General features: G+C 41.0%; 1 protein-coding gene across 7 annotated transcripts in view; it reads left to right on the top strand.

Annotated features, from left to right (window-relative positions):
* The window catches only part of nalcn (sodium leak channel, non-selective), a 336,159-nt gene that overhangs the window by 218,008 nt on the left and 94,942 nt on the right, over window positions 1-23,209 (top strand). For all 7 annotated transcript variants that reach the window (XM_029703654.1, XM_029703656.1, XM_029703658.1 and 4 more), the window contains one exon: window positions 3,293-3,367. In XM_029703654.1, coding sequence (XP_029559514.1) covers window positions 3,293-3,367 — 75 coding nt within the window. The remainder of the gene's footprint in view (window positions 1-3,292; window positions 3,368-23,209) is intronic.

The raw sequence follows: 23,209 nt of genomic DNA on the forward strand, positions 1-23,209 counted from the left end.
ACAGCTGGTCAAACTATTAACATGTGGGAGGATTTGACAGCATCGCTTGTGTCATGACTGCAACATTGAAGTAACAAATAAATTCATGTTCATCACCCACCATGTTAGGTCATCAAATGCACAAAGCTTCTCTCTTAGACTTAGACTTGTATGCCAGAGATCTATATATGAGCCCGGAGGGCAGGGGGCTTGACTGGTCATGGATTGTGTGCATAATGTCCAAAGCTATTTGTCCCCCTTCTTCCTCACTTGTTTTTTTTATAGATGTCACTGAGGGGTTCCTGGCTTTCTCCAATGATCTTCCCACTAAATTGTATTACCCTGTTCAATGGATTCTGACTAGTGTTCCCTAGAGCACCAAAGCACCCCACAATATTAAAAGCAAGGATGGATTCTATTCGGATTCTATAAAGCATACGCACCCTTTCTCCCAGATTGATAGATACACATGTACTGTATATTCACATGTATTTTGAAGTGGATATATTTCAGTTTTTTTTTATGTGAAGCGTTTAAACAATCTTAGTTTAGTGTGTCAGTCAGATGCATTTTCATTAGCTACATATTCAAATCCAATCTCAAGAAATGATAGCCATTAAAATACCCACAATGAGATTGCAGGTCTAATTCATTTTTCATAATGTAAGAAGACTAAGAATAATAGTAGTACATTTAGTAAATGTCAGCATCAAATCAAGAGAAATGTAACATGCAATGAAATGGTGCTCGCCCACCATGACTACATGAAAGGTTTTGGGGAGATTGGTTGATGTCAGTTGAGTCCCTATCCTCATCAAACCCTCTGTCTTTTCCGATTGGTTCCCTGAGACTGAGAACCTTCTGGGCAAAGAGCTGAATCCTGTGTCCTCTTCCGGGCGACCCTTGTCACACTGTCACTGTCCTCATCTGACCTGATAAAAATACAATAACAATACGTTTAATTTTAAAGTCAATCAAGGACACTGTAGCCTACAGCACAAAAGCAAACATTAAATACTAGATTAAAAACAGAGCCAAATATGGAATACCTCTTCAGTTTCATCCAGAATGTGCAACTACAAGGATCAAGCTTGCACAAGGTTTGGTTGTTTTTGAGGAGAATCTCGAATTTGTCTCTATAAAGTTGCAAATATAGAACGCATTGATGGTTTCCATAGAATTAGGAATTTGAATCTCTATGCTAATTTCCTTGTGGTGCAGTTGGTCCATTCAGGCTATGTCATAACGGTGGTAAGGGAGAAATGGAGATTCACCTTGATGTTCAAGTTCCAATAAAACAATTTTCCTGTGAAGGGACATCTTATGTTCAGTGGTTCATTCAACCAAAAACAGGACATTTTAAAACATTTTACAAAACAAAACTTCAAATAGCACCACTCACACCGGTACCAATAATACAGATTTTTTCAATCAACATCCCCCTCTATTTTAAATATGCATTGTGATATTCTTCTCAGAAGAATAAGAAAGACATGGGTTCAAATACTTGAACTGTCCTTTCAAATACATTTGCTTGCATTGTGAGTTTGATTGCATGGAATTTATCCTTGCTTGGAGTGCCAGATCGGCGGGGTTTGCAGTTTTCAGACTTTTCTATTGGTTCATTTAGCTAGGCAAGCTCAAACGGGCACAAATAACATATTTGATAAGATTTTTAGAGTATTTGAAACCCAGATCTGTAATAAGGTGTTAGAGATCTCATTCCCCAGCATTGTGATATCATCCTATAAACAGGACATCCTTTAAGGACTTGGATGATGACTCTGCACATTGTAACAAACATATTGAGCTCGAGGAGTATCATTGATAGAATTTGTCACATCCAAAATAGCATCCATAAAGCTTGCCCCTGCATTCAATTTCCAACTAGACATTTAGTATTTGGTAGCGACTACTCTTCCTGGTGTCCAAACAGTAAACACAACAAATAATATACATAAATACACATACATAGCACTACATTGACATGACAATTTAGCCGTTCAGCAGACGCTGCCATCCAGAGCGACCCACAGCTAGTGCAGTATCCCAACCACGTATCCCAACGTATCACATGCATAATACAATACATGATACAATGTAAAATGCAATACAAAACGCATAAAAATGTCTATTTACATTTCAAACTGATAACATTCATGAAGATTGATGTGTGTTTGAAGTGTGGAATGTTAGTTTGGCTTATGTGGTTGTGGAATGTTGATACATTTTACCCTCATAGACAAAAAGGTAGTAATATATAATATATGCAATTTAGTAGACGCTTTTATCCAAAGCAACTTAGTCATGTGTGCATATATTTTTGTATGGAATCAAAATCATCACCTATGGTCAACCATGTTCTACCAAATGAGCCACAAAGTAAAATGCTTGTGAACCGTATAACTCTTTCTGTAGTAGTAGCATGAGCAACTCTTTAATGAGTCCTTGTCTGTGGATGATTGACATAAAATACAATATGAGATGTTGAGATATGATTCAAATTAAAACTGCCTTGTTGGTTAAGGGCTTGTAAGGAAGCATTTCACTGTAAGGTCTACACCTGTTGCATTCGGTATGTGACAAATACATAATTTCAACTCAAATTAAATTGTAGCTATGTCCAAACAAATTGCCTCTCCCAATGGCATTTATATAATCAGTCAGTCAATCTGTTTTCAGATCAGAAAATGTTAACTCCAATTGTCGATTATGGCTGTAGTTTTGACTTAATCAAACCATGAAAGCACCTACAGTGTATTTCAGTAAATGGACACTGTCGTACGGGTGGACAAAATGATCCACAACCGCACAGCATGACTCCAATCAGCAGCTGTGTTGATTGCAGACCTGGGTTCATAGGATTTACATTTTTGGGACTGTTCCATTGGTTTCATTTAGCTAGGTAAGCTTAATCAAGTGCAACTAAAGTATGCTAAAACAAAACAAAAAACTGTTTGAACCCAGATGTGGTTGATTGTGACACTGCTTTTGACTGCTAATCAGAGTTGAGGACTTGAGCATTGACATTTGAACATTGGGCCTGTGATAGTGGAAGATATGAGATAACAAACCACAGACTGCTTTGGGGGTGACTCAGACACAGCCAGACACAGAGGATGTTTTGAGGACAGAACACAGCGCTAATACGAATAGGGAGCTTATTTCATTTTCAGAAAAAGCATCTGGCGATGCCATGACACTAACCTCTAAAAAAACAGCTGTAGTTCGGTGGTTAGTTTTCAGCATCTAGGAACATTCCATATCATTTGAAAATAAGTATTCTCATAAATCCCTTGTGGTTGTGTTGCAGATTCTGCTCAGTCTTTTCGTGGCCGTCATCCTTGATAATCTAGAGTTGGATGAAGACTTGAAGAAACTCAAACAAGTAAGTTCTGGTTTTCCTTTTAGGTTATTGACCTGTTGTTCAGACTTTTCCCAGAGCAGCCTTCGATTTATTCGACTTGAAATATGGGCAGTGTCATTATATTTAATTGAATCTGGTATTACAATAATAGTTCACCCCAATGTGTATCAAACATGTTCATGCCTAAGAATAAGTGATACTGGATTCTAGAGTCAAGCTGAATCTATACAGTTGCCAGACAAAATTAATGCAGAGTATTTTCAATTAATTTAGTATTGACACCTGGACATTCCCAATATTGTGAATCAATGGTGCTCAAGCCTTGATCCTTGAATCCTTTGTATCCATCCGGAAACTAAAGCTGGTCTACAGTCCTCCCACTTTCAACATTCCCTACATATGGATTGCCTTGGACTTTATGAACTTTGGAATGGCCCCTGTGTGGTTTAAGCTCCAGTAACAACTGTTGGTCAACATAAGTGTTGGTTCTATTAAGTGTTGACCCACACACACAAGTTCCATTAATCTGGACTGTACATAACGAGACCTGCTGGACACAGGCCAAAACAGAAGAGCAACAGACAATATTATTATTATATTTAGTTTTTACTTAACTTTTGCAGTTGTGATTTCCTGTGTGTCTCCTGTGTTTAGTATCACATGACATCACCACTAGGGATGTAGTGGAGCGTGAACATACGCCAATGATGTGTATACACCTTTCAGTGTGTGCTCACTTTTTTTTACCACTACATCACATTACATAAGTGACATTCTCAGATTGGAGGGGAGTTCCCTTCTAGCTAAAATATTGATATGTCACATGGTTCATCACATCGTCATTGTTTCATTACTTTGATTGTTGTTGCATGATAATAATTACCACCATACCAGGGTTCCACAGTGACTTATAATATCTATGGTGAAATATACTGAGGTGGAATAGCCTCAGATATTGTCAGAATATGGGGGCCAACTTACTAACTGATCTCTCATTTCTCACCTTTGTGTGGCTGTTGTGTTCCATCATGACTCATTGTGCAATTAACATGAAAAAGCAGTGCTGGTGACACACACACACATGCTGACAAACACACAAACAGGGGGACAGGGGCACTCATCAGAGCTCGGTTGGTGAACTTTAACAAGGTGTCTCCTGCATCATATGCAAATGCAGCGCTCCACCAGACGAGTATTCACAGAAAGGACTTTTCAATGTGGTTAGATTTAGTGACAAGAGCATTAGTGAGGTCGGGCACTGATGTTGGGCGATTAGGTCTGGCTTGCAGTCGGCGTTCCAATTCATCCCAAAAGTGTTCGATGGGGTTGAGGTAAGGGATCTGTGACGGACAGTAAATTTATTCCACACCTATCTCGACAAACCATTTCTATATGACCTTGCTTTGTGCACAGGTGCATTGTCATGTTGAAACAGGAAAGGTCCTTCCCCAAACTGTTACCACAAAGTTGGAAGCACAGAATCCTCTAGAATGTCGTTATACGCTGTAGCGTTAAGGTTTCCCTTCACTGGAACTAAGGGCCTAGCCCGAACTATGAAAAACAGCTGCAGCCATTATTCCTTCTCCTCCTCCGCCAAACCCAGATTTGTCCGTCGAACTGCCAGATGGTGAAGGGTGATTCATCACTCCAGAGAACGCGTTTCCACTGCTCCAGAGTCCAATGGCGGAGAGTTTTACACCACTCCAGCCGACGCTTGGCATTGCGCATGGTGATCTTAGGCTTGTGTGCAGCTGCTCGGCCATGGAAACCCATTTCATGAAGGTCCTGACGAACAATTCTTGTGCTGACTTTGCTTCCGGAGGCCATTTAAATGCGGTAGTGAGTGTTGCAACCCAGGACAGACGATTGTTACGTGCTATGCACTCGGTGGTCCCGCTCTGTGAGCTTGTGTGGCCTACCACTTCGTGGCTGACCCGTTCTTGCTCCTAGACAATTCCACTTCACAATAACAGCACTTACTGTTGACCGGGGCAGCTCTTGCAGGGCAGATTTGATGATGCTATGTTGAAAGTGACTGAGCTCTTCAGTAAGGCCATTCTACTGCCAATGTTTGTCTATTGAGATTGCATAGCTGTGTGCTCGATTTTATACACCTGTCAGTAACGGATGTGGATGAAATAGCCGAATCCACAAATTTTAAGGGGTGTCCTCATACTTTTGTGTATACAGTGCATCTGGGAAGTACTCAGACCCCTTCCCTTTTTCCACATATTGTTACCTTACAGCCTTATTGTTTCCCTCATCAAGCTACACACAATACCCCATAATGACAAAGCGAAAACAGGTTCTAATGTATTAAAAGCAAAAAACAGAAATACCTCATTTACTCAAGTGTTCACACGCTTTGCTATGAGACTCTATTTGAACTCTGGTGCATCCTGTTTCCATTGATAATCCTTCAGATGTTTCTACAACTTGGAGTCCAACTGTGGTAAATTTACTTGATTGGAAATGATTTGGAAAGGCACACACCTGTCTATATAAGGTCTCACAGTTGACAGAGCATGTCAGAACAAAAACCAAGCCATGAGGTCTAAGGAATTGTCCGTAGTGCTCCGAGACAGGATTGTGTCAAGGCACCAATTTTTTTTTACAGCATTGAAGGTCCCCAAGAACACAGTGGAAGAAGTTTAGAACCACCAAGACTCTTCTTAGAGCTGGCCACCCGGCCAAACTGAGCAATTGGGGGAGAAGGGCCTTGGTCAGGGGAGGTGACCAAGAACCCAATGGTCAGTCTGACAGAGCTCCAGAGTTCCTCTGTGGAGATGGGAGAACCTTCCAGAAGGACAACCATCTTTACAGCACTCCACCAATCAGGCCTTTATGGTAGAGTGGCCAGGCGGAGGCTACTCCTCAGTAAAAGGCACACTTGGTGCCTTTTGGAGTTTGCCAAAAGCCACCTAAAGGACTCTCAGACCATGAGAAACAATATTATCTGGTCTGATGAAACCAATATTGAACTTTTTGGCCTGAATGCCAACTGTCACGTCTTGAGGAAACCTGGCACCATCCCTACAGTGATGCATGGTGGAGGCAGCATCATGCTGTGGGGAAGTGTTTCCGCGGCAGTGACTGGGAGGATCGAGGGAAAGATTAACAGAGCAAGGTACAGAGAGATCCTTGATGAAAACATTCTCCAGAGAGCTCAGGACCTCAGACTGTAGTGAAGTTCCACCTTCCAACAGGATAACGACTCTAAGCACACAGCCAAGACAACGCAGGAGTGGCTTCGGGACACATCTCTGAATGTCCTTGAGTGGCCCAGCCAGAGCCCGGACTTCAACTAGATCGAGCATCTCTGGAGAGACCTGAAAATAGCTGTACAGCGACGCTCCCCATCCAATCTGACAGAGCTTGAGAGGATCTGCAGAGAAGAATGGGAGAAACTCCCCTAATACAGCTGTGCCAAGTTTGTAGCGTCACAACAAGACTAGAGGCTGTAACCGCTGCCAAAGGTGCTTCAACAAAGTACTGAGTAAAGGCTCTGAATACTTATGTAAATGTTGCTGTTTTTTATTTTTAATAAATGCGCAGACATTTAAAAAAAAAAAACAGTTTTGGCTCTGTCATTATGGGGTATTATGTGTAGACTGATGAGAAAAAAAATATGATGTAATCCATTTTAGAATAAGGCTGTAACTTAACAAAATGTGGAAAAAGTCAAGGGGTCTGAATACTTTTCAAATGCAATGTATAGTGTGTTTGTGCATCTAACTTTCACACTCATCATTTTTCACGATTCATTCATGATTATCCGTAATCATTGTAGCATCCACATTAATGTAAAAGTGTTTAGAAACATGTTCACACAGAAGTGAATTTGTCCGAATACTTTTGGTCCCCTAAAATGGAAAGACTATTAACAAAAAGTGCTGTAATTTCGAAACAGTTCACCTGATATGGATGAATACCCTCACATTAAAGCTGACAGTCTGCACTTTAACCTCAGTCATATTATTTAAAATCCAATGTGCTGGAGTAAAGAGACAAAATATCAAATCATTTGTTACTGTCCTAATACTTTTGTTGCTCACTGTATATTTCACTGTTCATTTCATGTATATGATCAGTGTTTATGGTAGAGAGCAGCATTTGAATGGTTGAATGTGATGTAATGTGTATTCTTTTCCACTGTGATGCTACCACATCTCAACCAGAAATGTTTCGGATAGACTTTTGGGTATTTCCTTAAACCAATGTCAATCAAATGATCAATCAATCGATCGATCAAACCAATCAATCAAACAAACTATGATTTAAGTGTATATTTTTTTGTTATAACTTTTTTTTAACTGAAAATCCAGGCAAAACTGACAAGCCGTATATCAATGATACTTTCCTGGGGAACCTTGACACACAGTGCCCATGCATGCATGATCTTCCCTGGGACATTGTTAATCCTTTCCTTTTCACAGTCTGCCGCGCCCGTAGACAATTGTCATGCTCAAATTAATTGGAAATAATGGAAAAACAAATTGAAGGTGAATAATCTATTCAAAATGTGTATTCATGCAAATCTTTGAACTCAGTATAGGTATTACAGTTTTTGGATCCAAACTGCCTCTGCAGATATTGGAAAGTGGAGGCAATCACAGGCAGCTTTTGATCTAAACAGAAGGTCGAAACATTGATGGAAAATCTTGTAGTTCACAGTTCACATTGTTCATAATGTCATATTGTGTGTGTGTGTGTGTGTGTGTTAACAGCAAAACCATTCGAACATGCCAATTACCTCCGCTGGAGGCGAATGTATTTCAATTCCATCTATAAAAGCTACTTGTGTACGACGTACAGTTGGTTGTGTGAGTGTAGAAATGTATAATTTGTTCATGTGGTACAGTGTTCATGTTAACGGTAGAATGAGAACAAAATGAAATTGACATTTCCATCCAAGAGCCTTGATACATTGCTGAGTAAGGACTCATGTATATGTCTCCCTTTGAAATATGCCTACCTGTCCTTTGCTATCTCTTTAAGATGTGCTGTAGTTAGAAACATAGTGAGTTAAGTCATGATACTTAAATGATTCAAGCAAGTCCTGATACGCAAATGATTTAAGCGAGTCATGATACACTATATTAACACAAATTATTAGATTAGTCTATTTCATCCCGTTACTGACAGTATAAAATCGAGCACACAGCCATCCGAAAACCATAACCAAACATTGGCAGTAGAATGGCCTTACTGAAGAGCTCAGTGACTTTCAACGTGGTCCCGTCATAGGATGCCACCTTTCTAACAAGTCAGGTTGTCAAAATGTCTTCCCTGCTACGTGCTGTTATTATGAAGTGGAAACATCTAGGAGCAACAGCGACTCAGCTGCGAAGTGGTAGGCCACACAAGCTCACAGAGCGGGACTGCCGAGTTCTAAAGCAGGCGCACACAAGCCTAAGATTACCATCACGCGTCGGCTGGAGTGGTGTAACGCTTGCTGCCATTGGACCCTGCATCAGTGGAAACGCAAATGCATAGTGCCAACTGTAAAGTTTGGTTGAGGAGGAATAATGGTCTGGGGCTGTTTTTCATGGTTCGAACTAGACCTCTTAGTTCCAATGAAGGGAAACGCTACAGCATACAATGACATTCTAGACGATTCTGTGCTTCCAACTTTGTGGCAACAGTTTAGGGAAGGTCCTTTCCTGTTTCAGCATGACAATGCCACTGTGCATAAAGCAAGGTCCATACAGAAATGGTTTGTCGAGATCGTTGTGGAAGAACTTGACTGGCCTGCACAGAGCCTTGACCTCATCCCCATCCAACACCTTTGGGATGAATTGGAATGCTGACTGTGGGCCTAATCCCCCAACGTCAGTGCCCGACCTCACTAATGCTCTTGTGGCTGAATGGGAAGCAAGTTCCTGCAGTAATGTTCCAACATCTAGTTGAAAGCCTTTCCAGAAGATTGGAGGCTGTTACGCACAAAGGGGGGACCAACTACATTTTAATGCCAATGATTTTGGAATGAGATATTTGACGAGCAGGTGTCCACATACTTTTGTCCATGTCATGTATCTTCCTTTACCAAACTGCATATTTTAGATTGGCCTTTTATTGTCCCCAGCACAAGGTGGACATGTCTAATGATCATGCTGTTTAATCAGCTTCTTGATATGCCATACCTGTAAGGTGGATGGATTATCTTGGCAAAGGAGAAATGCTCACCAACAGGGCTGTAAACAAATTTGTGCACAACATTTGAGAGAGAAAAGCTTTTTGTGCATATGGAACATTTCTTGGATATTTTATTTCAACTCATTAAACAATGGACCGACACTTTACATGTTGCGCTTATAATTTTGTTCAGTTTAAAAAATATATTATTATTTTACCCCTTTTTCTCCCCAATTTTGTTGTATCCAATTGGTAGTCCAACAGTCCTGTCTGGAGGTCGACCGATTATGATTTTTCAATGCCGATACCAATTATTGGAGAAACAAAAAAATCCAATACCGATTAATCGTCCAATTTTTATATACAGCTGAAGTCGGAAGTTTACATGCATCTTAGCCAAATACATTTAAACTCAGTTTTTCACAATTCCTGACATTTAATCTTAGTAAAAATCCCTGTCTTAGGTCAGTTAGGATCACCACTTTTTTTTAAGAATTTGAATTGTCAGAATAATAGTAGACAGAATGATTTATTTCACCTTTAATTTCTTTCATCACATTTCCCAGTGGGTCAGAAGTTTACATACACTGAATTGGTATTTGGTAGTGTTGTCTTTAAATTGTTTAACTTAGGTCAAATGTTTTGGGTAGCCTTCCACAAGCTTCCCACAATAAGTTGGATGAATTTTGTCCCATTCCTCCTGACAGAGCTAGTGTAACTGAGTCAGGTTTGTAGGCCTCCTTGCTCGCACATGCTTTTTCAGTTCTTCTCACAAATGTTCTATAGGATTGAGGTGAGCGCTTTGTGATGGCCACTCCAATGCCTTGACTTTGTTGTCCTTAAGCCATTTTGCCACAGCTTTGGAAGTATGATTGGGGTCATTGTCCATTTGAAAGACCCATTTGCGACCAAGATTGAACTTCCTGACTGATGTCTTGAGATGTTGCTTCAATATATCCACATCATTTTCCTACCTCATGATGCCATCTATTTTGTGAAGTGCACCAGTCCCTCCTGCAGCAAAACACCCCCACAACATGATGCTGCCACCCTCGTGCTTCACAGTTTGGATGGTGTTCTTTGGCTTGCAAGCCTCCCCGTTTTTCCTCCAAACATAACGATGGTCATTATGGCCAAACAGTTCTATTTTTGTTTCATCAGACCAGAGGACATTTCTCCAAAAAGTACGATCTTCGTCCCCATGTGCAGTTGCAAACCATAGTCTGGCTTTTTTATGGCGGTTTTGGAGCAGTGGATTCTTCCTTGCTGAGCGGCCTTTCAGGTTATGTCGGTATCAGACTGGTTTTACTGTGGATATAGATACTTTTGTACCTGTTTCCTCCAGCATCTTCACAAGGTCCTTTGCTGTTGTTCTGGGATTGATTTGCACTTTTTGCACCAAAGTACGTTCATCTCTAGGAGACAGAATGCGTCTCCTTTCTGAGTGGTATGACGGCTGCGTGGTCCCATGGTGTTTATACTTGTGTACTATTGTTTGTACAGATGAATGTGGTACCTTCAGGCTTTTGGTAATTGCTCCCAAGGATGAACCAGACTTATTGAGGTCTACAATTTTTTTATGAGGTCTTGGCTGATTTCTTTTGATTTTCCCATGATGTCAAGCAAAGAGGCACTCAGTTTGAAGGTAGGCCTTGAAATACATCCACAGGTACACCTCCAATTGACTCAAATGATGTCAATTAGCCTATCAGAAGCTTCTAAATCCATGACATAACTTTCTGGAATTTTCCAAGCTGTTTAAAGGCACAGTCAAGTTAGTGTATGTAAACTTCTGACCCACTGGAATTGTGATACAGTGAATTATAAGTGAAAAAATCTGCCTGTAAAGAATTGTTGGAAGAATTACTTGTGTCATGCACAAAGTAGATGTCCTAACTGACTTTCCAAAACGATAGTTTGTTAACAAGAAATGTGTGGAGTAGTTTAAATACGAGTTTTAATATCTGTAACCTAAGTGTATATAAACTTCCGACTTCAACTGATATATTTGTAATAGTTAACTAGTGATTATGTTAAGATTGATTGTTTTTTATAAGTTTAATGCTAACTAGCAACTTACCTTGGCTCCTTGCTGCACTCGCGTAACAGGTGGTCACCCAGCCACGCAGTCTCCTCGTGGATTACAATGTAATCGGCTGTAACGACTGTCATAGAGAGGGACCAAAGCGCAGCGTATTGAGTGCTCATGATGAAATGTATTTTAACTCAAAAACACTAAAGACAAAATAACAAAGAGAAAACGATCAGCTCACAGTTCTGTCAGGTACATAGACTAAACAGAATACAACTACCCACAAACACAGGTGAAAAAAAAAAAACTACTTAATAAGTATGATCTCCAATTAGAGACAACGAGGACCAGCTGCCTCTAATTGGAGATCATCCCCCCCAAAAAACCATAGAAATAGAAAACTAGAACTAAACATAGATATAGAAAATATAGAAGAAAAAAAAAACACCCCCTGTCACGCCCTGACCTACTCTACCATAGAAAATAACATCTTACTATGGTCAGGACGGGACAACGGCCATAATCGGCTTCCAAAAATGCCAATTACGATTGTTATGAAAACTTGAAATTGGCCCTAATTAATCGGCCATGTCGATTAGTCGGTCGACCTCTAGTCCTGTCCCATCGTTGCAAGTTGCTGCCTGCTGCGACAGAGCCTGGACGCGAACCAGGTTCTCTAGTGGCACAGCTAGCACTGCGAAGCGGTGCCTTAGACCACTTCGCCACTCGGGAGGCCCTCAATTTTGTTCAGTTTAAATAAAAAGATGTACCATAGGCCTACATATATATTTTTTTTTGCTAAATGTATTCTTCTTACATGTACTACTAAAGTTAAAAAGCATTGGATTGGCGAGAGAGAGTTTCGTTCCACCATATTTTTGGGACTAGTCTCGGAGCTATTCCTTTTCAATACAAGTCACATTGAGATTGACTATCATTTATATTTAACCTAACCTAACCAATGACCTGACCCATCACCGTATGTATTACTGCCTCAGCACCAAGAAGTGACATCCCAAAAAACACTATACAACACGAACGTGTCTGACCGGCTCGATTCAGTCTTATGTAGCAACATTTTAAATGGTGTTTTTAACATTGGATAAAAGTAAAGAGTCAGAGCTAGAAAATGGTAAAGACTCAGAGCTAGAAAATGGTATGTCATACATTACAGTTGAGGAACTATGGGAATGTAATTATGCTTTGAAAGTTGATAAACTTGAAACCTCACTTTTGAGAACATTGACCTTGAATGTTTTGGTTAACCTACTGGAGAGCTCTTCTTTGCCTACACACATTCAGCATCGTTCACATCCTCTTAAGCCTTAGCCCCACCCATCTCTTTAAGGATTCACATGTGAGGCCATGTGCTAAACAGAGAGCCCGGTAGTGTACTAAACAACCAAAGATTTCAAGACTAAAGGCTGGTCTATACTATGTCTATTGGCCGTAGCCGCAGTGACATCATGAACATTCTATTGTCGTCCGACATCAAACTTGTAGTTATAAAAAAGTATAAACACAAAAACTACAGCCTGCATGACATCAACAGACTGGTGGTCCAAAATATATAGTGTATTTTAACAACATTAAACCCACTCATTTAAAAATGAATGTAGTATATGTCAATGCAGGAAACCAGGCAACTAAAAGCAACTTTCTAAACAACGTTTAATTTGTTTCTAGCTTGTTAGCTAGCTAGCTAATGTTTAGTTAGCTAACTAGTCAGTTCAAATAAAGACCATATCATATATAGTACAAATCAAAATTTGGGACACATCTACTTATTCAAGGATTTTTATTTATTTTTACTATTTTCTACTATCACGACTCAGGATATGATCCATATGCAGACACAGGAGGTGGATAGTACAGTTCTCAATAATTTATTATAGTACGGGGAAAAGGACATGTTGAGAACAGGCAGAGGTCCGTAATCAGGTCGGAGTAAGGCAGGTACAGGACGGCAAGCAGGCTCGGGGTCAGAGCAGTCAGAGGTGGTGATCAGGTCAGAGTCAGGCAGGTACAGGATGGCAGGCAGAGGTTTGTGGTCAGGTCAGAGTCAGGTAGGTACAGGACAGCAGGCAGGCTCGGGGTCAGGGCAGGCAGAAATGGTCAGAACCAGGAAAACTAAGAAACAAACACATGAAAAACGGGAAAGCACGCTGGTAAGACCTGACAAGACGAACTGGCAACAGACAAAGCACAAGGACAGGTGAAACCAATCAGGGTGTGACATCTACATTGTAGAATAATAGTGAAGACATCAACACTATGAAATAGTGTAGTAGCCACCCTTTACCTTGATGACAGCTTTGCACACACTTGGCAATCTTTCAACCAGCTTCATGATTCCATATGTGTTAATTCATAGTTTTGACGTCTTCACTATTATTCTACAATGTAGAAAATAGTAAAAATAAAGAAAAACCCTTGAGTAGGTGTGTCCAAACTTTTGAATGGTACTGTACATGGATGGACACTTCTCCCCTTCTGTCACAGATGTCATGGTTACCCTTAGTTTGAAGATGTAATCCGGAGAGAGGTGTTTTATACAACAGCCGTGTGTGTGTTATCTTTTCCACTCCCTCTGCATATTTGTAATCAAATGCCAGAATTTTCTCCATCTCCTTAGCTATCATACTCTAATTCCACCGGGCATTCCACTGATTTCAAAACTCGGTCCTCCAGAAAGTCGAGAGCAACACTTTTGCAGTTCTACTACGTGGTAACTTTCAAAAAAGCAGTGCTAGAAAGGATTACCTACACATACTGACAAGCTATGGGTGGGTGCTGCTATGGTGACCAGTGAGCTGAGATTTACCTAGCAGAGACGTATAGATGACCTGGAGCCAGTGGGTTTGGCGACGAATATGAAGCGAGGACCAGCCAATGAGAGCATACAGGTTGCAGTGGTGGGTAGTATAAGGGGCTTTGGTGACAAAATGGATGCATTGTGATAGACTGCATCCAATTTGCTGAGTAGAGTGTTGGAGGCTATTTTGTAAATGACATTGCCGAAGTCAAGGATCGGTAGGATAGTCAGTTTTACAAGGGTATGTTTGTGTGAGATTGAGGGCATCTAGCTTAGATTTTGGGACGGTCGGGGTGTTAAGCATGTCCCAGTTTAGGTCACCTAACAGCATGAGCTCTGAAGATGGATGGGGTGCAATCAATTCACATATAGTGTCCAGGGGACAGCTGGGGGCAGAGGGTGGTCTATAACAAGCGGAAACGGTGAGAGACTTGTTTCTGGAAAGGTGGATTTTTAGAAGTAGAAGCTTGAATTGCTTTGGCACAGACCTGGATAGTATGACAGAACTCTGCAGGCTATATCTGCAGTAGATTGCAACTTCGCCCCCTTTGGCACTTCTATCTTGTTTTTTTACATTTTATAGTTAGGGATGGAAATTTCAGGATTTTTGGTGGCCTTCCTAAGCCAGGATTCAGTCACGGCTAGGACATCAGGGTTGGCGGAGTGTGCTAAAGCAGTGAATAAAACAAACTTAGGGAGGAGGCTTCTAATGTTAACATGCTTGAAACCAAGGCTTTTACCGTTATTGAAGTCAACAAATGAGACCGCCTAGAGAATGGGAGTGGAGCTAGGCGCTGCAGAGCCTGTATTAAACTCTACATCACCAGAGGAGCAGAGGAGGAGTAGGATAAGGGTACGGCTAAAGGCTATAAGAACTGGTCTTCTAGTGCGTTCGGAACAGAGAGTAAAAGGAGCAGGTTTCTTGGCGCGGAAGAATGGATTCAAGGCATAATGTACAGACAAGGGTATGGTAGGATGTGAATACAGTGGAGGTAAACCTAGGTATTGAGTGACGATGAGAGAGGTTTTGTCTCTAGAGACACCATTTAAACCAGGTGAGGTCACTGCATGTGTGGGAGGTGGAACAAAAGGGCTAGCTGGTCCTAGCACAAGGCTAGTTCCGGGCTAACTGGTGCTTGCTTCGGGACAGAGACATTAGCCAGGAGTAGCCACTCGGATAGCATCTAGCTAGCTGTGCTGATCCAGGTGAAAAGGTTCAGAGCTTGTGGTAGGAATCCGGAGAAATTGAGATTTGGTGGAGGAAAAGCAGTCCGGTATGCTCTGGATTGAATCGCGTTGTGCAGACTGGCAGGAGTTGACCGGGCTAAGGTTAGCTGATGACCGCTAGCAGTGGCTAACTGACTACTAGCTAGTAGCTAGCTATGCCATGTTTCCTGAAACATGTCACAAATGGATCCTACCCTCCCACGCATGCTTTCTATTCTTAACACTAAAACTGAAACTTTGTAAATAATATAAAAAACTAAAACTAAATAAAAAACTAGCAAATCAGGTCATGAAATGAATTGAAACTAAACTTGATTTCAAATAGAAATCCCAAAACGAATAGAAATAAAAACAAATTTGAAAACACTAAACTATAATAACCTTGCTCTCGCTTTGGCTCGCCGGTGATGTCTAACTGCCCTGTTTTAGGTATACGTTTTTTGAAGTGGTTTGTCTTACCAAAAAACGTATTTTGAGAGCAGGTTGAACAGAAAAATAAATATTTTAACTGCTAGCCAAGGAATGAGGTTCAGAGGAGGGGAAATAGCTGTGAGTCATACAGAGACTGACGAAACTGGGGTGAGATCCCAAAAGCTCTGTAGCTTACATGATATTCTGTTTCTCTCATTAACAGACCCAGGCCAGTCGTAGAAGAGCAAAGCGCTTCATTTGACAAATTTTGTTCATTCACGCACAGAAGATTGACTGTCAAACATCTATTTGACAATATCTACTCTCTCGTTGCTTCTCTTTTGTCGAGAGAAATAAAGTGCCACTTTATCTACAAAGATTTCGGGGAAACTTCCATGGAAAACTGCAGGGCCAATGTTATCCTTCAAATGCATAAAAATAAAGTTGTACACTCTATATATGCTTCCAACATTTGAATGGGAAAACCTAACCAATGTTTCGACAACGCAGTGTGTTCGTTAGTCAGCGCTTTGTTAGCCAGCACCTCTACAAAACTTTCTGGGTGTGTGTCACCTCAATCTTTTAACTATCTTTTTACTACTTCAAATACAGGGCAGAGAAGGGACTTCTTGGTCTGGTCAAATGCCTAGAAAGGGTGAGCTATTATGCTTTATGTAATGACGTTCCCTACGGATTGGCTTATGCCACGCGCTTCTTCTTGCCATCAACCTACCAGAAATCAGTCAGACACAAGGAAACATTGAGCTAGGCTATTACATAGATACTATTATGGATAGATACTATCACATGCTAAATTGATTAATCTGCACATTTGCACTACCATCCTTCCTTATCATCCACTTCTGATTGGATACCAGGTGTGTGCAGAGAAAAAAGGCAATATGACTGTATGATGTGTTGTTTATGCGATAATGACATCATCAATAAACCACATGGGCTGAAGCATCTGTCATTGTTAGCTGACTACACCACTGGTTTTTATGGGAATGACTTGCATCTGTCAATGCTGACAGCCCATTTGTCTTTATTTGGGTTTTCTTCTCAGAAAGCGAGGGATGAAAATGACAGGAAGGTATGTGGATTAGTTTACAGTGATAGAGCAGATTAGGTTTAAACTTTTTTGTTGTCTTTTCTTTTCCTTTCTTTACCTTGCCTGAGACCTGAAGACGTGTAGGTTTTAAGATACCTGAAGTAGATAACCTGTCTGTCACTTTAGAGAGTGAAAGAGAGAGGAGAGGGAATGAGAAGATGGAGAGAGAGGAGAGGGAGGGAGAGAGAGAAGAGGAGAGGGGGAGAATGGACTGTTGCTGGGTGGAACAATTCTCTTCATATTCATTGACTGACAATGTGGATTTAATTTGTCGTCTGCATTCAAGTCATCTCAGACACACACACACTGCGGGATCATAAGCAATTAGTGAAGACAGGGTAAACGGAGGTGCAGCTAATGAACACCCGGCCTTTTCTTCCATGCAGATTAGCCTGAGATAACAGGAAGTATTTAATGAGACACGCACTCACACACATCCGTCCACGCTCTGCTCATCAGTACTGATTGGGATAATGCATTTATTGCGTGAAATTAAGGGATTTTTTTTAAATGTAGACAGCCAGACGGAAAGAGAGACTAAACAGAGTTCAGTAAACATGATAGGAGGAAGCAGGAAGGACAGGGGAGACACCCCCTCAAAGACAACAGAAATATATTTTCCAGGTGCTACTGCTCTGTGGAGATAACTTTATTTATTAAGATATGATAAGATGGCATTAATATGGGAAAACACTAAGTCAATCTGCTTGCTGGTATATACCAGGGTTACTGAACGAAAGTCGCTGTAAGTCGCTCAGCACAACAGAGCGACTACTGTCTGTTAAATTACCCCAAAATGTAAAATGTAATACATATATATTTTTTATTCATAATTTCAACACTTTTCCAATGTTTTCTATTAATTTAATTTCTGTTACCTTCATAGAAATCCTAAATTAATTCCCCTCAATGCTGGTATCTGCTCTCCAAAGTGTTTATTAATGAGACAGACAGGGTTTCGACCATAGCTCGGTCGTCATCGGGATGGCTTTATCCAGCACGAGGAATCTTAATTCTTAAAATAACCTTCCAGTGAAAATCTCTCTTTTAAAAGTTCATATGATCTTCACTAGGGATGCACGATATATCAGTGAACATCGGAATCGACCGATATTAGCTATAAATGCCAACATCGGTATTGGCCGATGTCTAGTTTACGCCGATGTTAAAAACCGATTTCAAAGTTACAGTGCATACCTATATAACGTAGATACATGACATAATAACGGCACGTAAAATGTTGTGCTACATGTGCAACATAGCATTCCTAACCTAGCCCACACAATGTCTGCTGTGTGGATCGAGCAGTCAACAAGTCGAGCAGTCATTTGAAAGAGTAAGAAAATTTCAGTGAGACAACTCAAAGGTGAAATCCATTAAAGCCAAGATAATGGAATTCATTGCCCTTGACAATCAACCGTTGTCTGTCGTGGGTGATGTTGGCTTTCGCCGACTGGTCGAGCACCGGTACACACTAGCAAGTGTGCTGTTTTTCAGATGTTGCCCTATCGGAGTTACACAGTAATAGCATCACTGCTATTAGCATCACGACATACATACTATGGAACGCCGTTTGGGTCTTTGCGTGTCAAGAAAGAGGGTTAGGGTTAGGGCACTGTCAAAGCTGTACGAAAAAGTCTGCAAACCTGCAAACACCAGCCATGAACTATGGGTTTACAATACCACGTTGGTAATAAAGCATCACTTGTTCGACCGCAACTTCTGGGGTAGCTAGCTTTAGCTTGGTACCTAGCTAGCACCAATACAACCAGCCTGAAAACAATGACCAGTAGAAACTGCAGTCATTTTCATTATTCTTAACAATGATTTAGCAATCCTTGTGAGTAAGTATTAGCTAGGTTGCCACTTGTTGTTCGCCTATTGAAATTGAACTTCAGTTCATGAAAATAAATAGCTAGCTAGCTACTTAACCCTGTTGCCCAAAGCTAACGTTATAAGCAGCCAGCTAGCTTCATCTGGCTAGTGAGGCTCCAATGGGTTGTGTGTTGTGAAGCTAGCCACAGTAAGGATTAGGCACAATAGTGAAATGTATGGTTTGCTTTCAAAATAAAAGTATGTCATTGACAATGATGCAAATTAATAAAAATAGTAGAATTATGACATTCTTTTATTTTGAAGGCTAACCCCAAAGTCCACTATGGTGGCTAGCTCACATAGATGGGTCCGACCACCATTAATCAAATAAGAACTGTCTTATAAATTAGGGTTATTTTAGATGATGACACCAAGCTATATAGTTAGCTAGCTAACTATAGCTACTGAAACAGATTATGTTGTGTTATTTAACACGTCAAATAGTGTTATTTGACATGTATCTTTTTTGACACGCAAAGACCCAAACAGCGTTCTATGGAATCCTGGTTGAGAATGAAACGACTGAACAACGAAACAGCACAGCAAGTAAGTGAAAGAAATTGGTTTTGATTATGTTTTACTGGTAATGGGGACATACGTAAATGCCAACAAAATAACTTTTTGGTCAGTGTGGTGTGTGTGTGTAGCATTTCTTTAACTAGGCATGTCAGTTAAGAACAAATTCTTATTTACAATGACGGCCCGGACGGCGCTGGGCCAATTGTGCGCCACCCTATGGGACTCCCAATCATGGTCAGATGTGATACAGCCTGGATCCGAACCAGGGACTGTAGTGACAGCTCTTGCACTGAGATGCAGTGCCATAGACTGCTGCGTCCATGTGTGTGTGTGTTAACTATTTAACTGTACCAGAATGCTTAAAAGGCCGCATACATTTTAAATATTGGTTATTGGTATCGGTATCGTTTTTTTTGGCAAGGAAAATATTGGATACCGGTATCGCCCAAAAAATGTAATATCGGTGCATCACTAATCTTAACTTATACCCAAATTATGTTGTTGACTCGTTCTACAGTGCATTTGAAAAGTATTCAGATCCCTTGACTTTTTCCACATTTTGTTACGTTAGTCTTATTCTAAAATGTATTAAATTGTTTTTTTCCCTCATCAATCTACACACAATACCCCATAATAACAAAGCAAAAACAGGTTTTTAGAAATGTTGTACTTTGTTGAAGCACCTTTGGCAGCGATTACAGACTCAAGTCTTCTTGGGTATGACGCTACAAAGCTTGGCACAGCTGAATATGGGAAGTTTTTCCCGTTCTTCTCTGCAGATCCTCTCAAGATCTGTCAGGTTGGATGGGGAACGTCACTGCACAGCTATTTTCAGATCTCTCCAGAGATGTTCCATCAGGTTCAATCGGGCTCTGGCTGGGCCAATCAAGGAAATTCAGAGACTTGTTCCGAAGCCATTCCTGCGTTGTCTTGGCTGTGTGCTTAGGGTTGTTGTCCTGTTGGAAGGTGAACCTTCTGAGCGCTCTGGAGCAGGTTTTTCAATCTTTGTTTCATCAGACCAGAGAATCTTGTTCCTCATGGTCTGAGAGTCCTTGAGGTTCCTTTTGGCAATCTCCAAGCGGGCTGTCATGTAGAGTGGCTTTCGTCTGGCAACTCTACCATAAAGGCCTGGTTGGTGGTGTGCTGCAGAGATGGTTGTCCTTCTGGAAGGTTCTCCCATCTCCACAGAGGAACTCTAGAGCTCTTTCAGAATGACCATTGGGTTCTTGGTCACCTCCCTGACCAAGGCCCTTCTTCCCCGATTGCACAGCTTGGCCGGGCGGCCAGCTCTAGGAAGAGTCTTGGTGGTTCTAAACTTCTTTCATTTAAGAATGATGGAAGCCACTGTGTTCTTGGGGACCTTCAATGCTGCAAAAAAATGTGGTACCCTTCCCCAGTTTTGTGCATTGACACAGGACCTCAGACTGCGGTGAAGGTTCACATAGCCAAGACAACGCAGGAGTGGCTTCGGGACAAGTTTCTGAATGTCCTTGAGTGACCCAGCCAGAGCCTGAAAATAGCTGTGCGGTGATGCTCCCCATCCAACCTGACAGAGCTTGAGATGATCTGCAGCAAAGAATGGGAGAAACTCCCCAAATACAGGTGTGCCAAGAAGACTTGAGTCTGTAAAATCTGCCAAAGGTGGTTTGACAATATACTGAGTAAAGGGTCTGAATACTTATGTAAATATGATATTTCAGCTTTTAAAAAAAATATATATATATTATTTTTTTGTTAATGTCTAAAACATGTTTTTGCTATATCCTTATGGGGTATTGTGTGTAGATTGATGAGTGGAAAAAAACTATTAAATCAATTTGAGAAAAGGGCTGTCATTTAACAAAATGTGTTAAAAGTCAAAGGGTCTGAATACTTTCCGAATGCACTGGAGATCATATTTCATGGAACTCTGTAAATGCTGGACAGTTAATTTAACAGATCTGTTAAGATTCCTTGCCCAGCAGATGGGGAGTTCTGAGGCTTTTAATATGAGGGTCCCACATGCTATTAGCAATCCCAAATCTTATTAGCAAACGTTATTATCATTATACAGTAATGTTTAGTGCACCACTGTTGGATTTTAAAGGCCCAGTGCGGTCATAAACTTGATTTCCTTGTTTTATATATATATATATATATATATATATATATATATATATATATATATCCACACTATAGGTTGGAATAATACTGTGAAAATGATGATAATGCCCTTTTAGTGTAAGAGCTGATTGAAAAGACCTCCTGAAATATCTGGCTGTTTTGGTGGGATGGAGTTTTGGCCTGCCTGGTGACATCACCAGGTAGTAAATTAATAATAATACTAATAATACATGTAATTTGTATAGCACTTTTAATTACAGATCTCAAAACTCTACTGAGGTTTTTTATATACATTAAAAACAACATACATTTAGAATCAATGCAGGTAACATGGCAATAGTGGGCTAGGTGCTAAATACATTTTAGATTAGGACTAGGACTATGAAAAAATAGTAGAAGTGGGTTTTAAGGCCTGTTTTAAAAGTTCTGAGCATTCCATAGGCAAGGGGCAAGGGAGCAGAAGGCTCGGTCCCCCATAGAGATGTTCAGAGATGTCTCTTGGGGACTTGAAGCAGTAGGGGGTGGCTGGAGCTGATTGAGATGAGATCGCTGATGTAGGTGGGGCTCAATCCATTCATGGCTTTAAATACAATCATGAGGATTTTGAAGTCGATCCTGTAATTGACTGGTAGCCAGTGGAGTTGGGCCAGGTAATGTGGCAGCACTGTTCTGGATTAGTTGGAGCCTATGTAGTGATTTGGCTGGCAGGATCCCAAACAGCGCATTGTCGTAGTCAATCCAAGAGAAGATGAAGACATGGGTGAGTTTCTCTGCTAATGTTTTATGTGAGCATCGGGGGAAAGAGAAGGATCAAATGTGACTTCTGGGTTGGAGACAAAGGACAGGTGGATGGCCTGGACATTGATTGTAGGCCAGATGTTTCCAGCACTGGTGACCTGCTTGGGTATCCCAAAAAGCATAGCCTCAGTCTTGCTACTGTTCAGCTGGAGGAAGTTCTCTTTCTTACATGTCCTGATGACCTATAGGCAGCTGCTGAGTTTTGCTAGGGCAGAAATTGTGTCTGTTTTTTGGTAATGTAAATCTGGGCATCTGCGTAGCAGTGGAAGTTGATGTTATAATCTCTGAGGATTTGGCCGAGAGGGAACATGTAAATTGAAAACAGGATAGGCCCCAGCACTGACCCCTGTGGAACGCCACATGTGACTACAGACTCCTCCGATCTGGTCTCTCTAATAGTGATTTATTGCTTCCTGTTGGAGAGGTAGGAGGAGTACCTGTTCAGAGCTGTTCCAGAGATAGCACTGTGCTCTCTGAAACGCCGCAGGAGGATGTTGTGGTCTACGGTGTCAAAAGCAGCACTGAGATCTAAGAGACGGATGCTAGGAGATCCTGACTGAATCAGCAGCTATTAGTAGGTTATTGGTAACTTTAACCAGAGCTGTTTCGGTGCTGTGCATTGGCCGGAAGCCAGACTGGAAAACCTTGTACAACTGATTAGATGACCGATGCAACTGAAGCTGGTTTGCAACCACTTTCTCAAGTACTTTTGATAGGAAGGGCAGTTTGGCGATGGGCCTAAAGTTGGATAGCATGTCCTATTCAAGTTGGGTTTCTTCAGAAAGGGGGTGACTGCAGCTGTTTTGAAGATCGATGGTACCTCTCCAGACAGCAGTT

Source organism: Salmo trutta, chromosome 20, assembly GCF_901001165.1.
Source record: "Salmo trutta chromosome 20, fSalTru1.1, whole genome shotgun sequence".
Lineage (NCBI taxonomy): Eukaryota > Metazoa > Chordata > Actinopteri > Salmoniformes > Salmonidae > Salmo > Salmo trutta.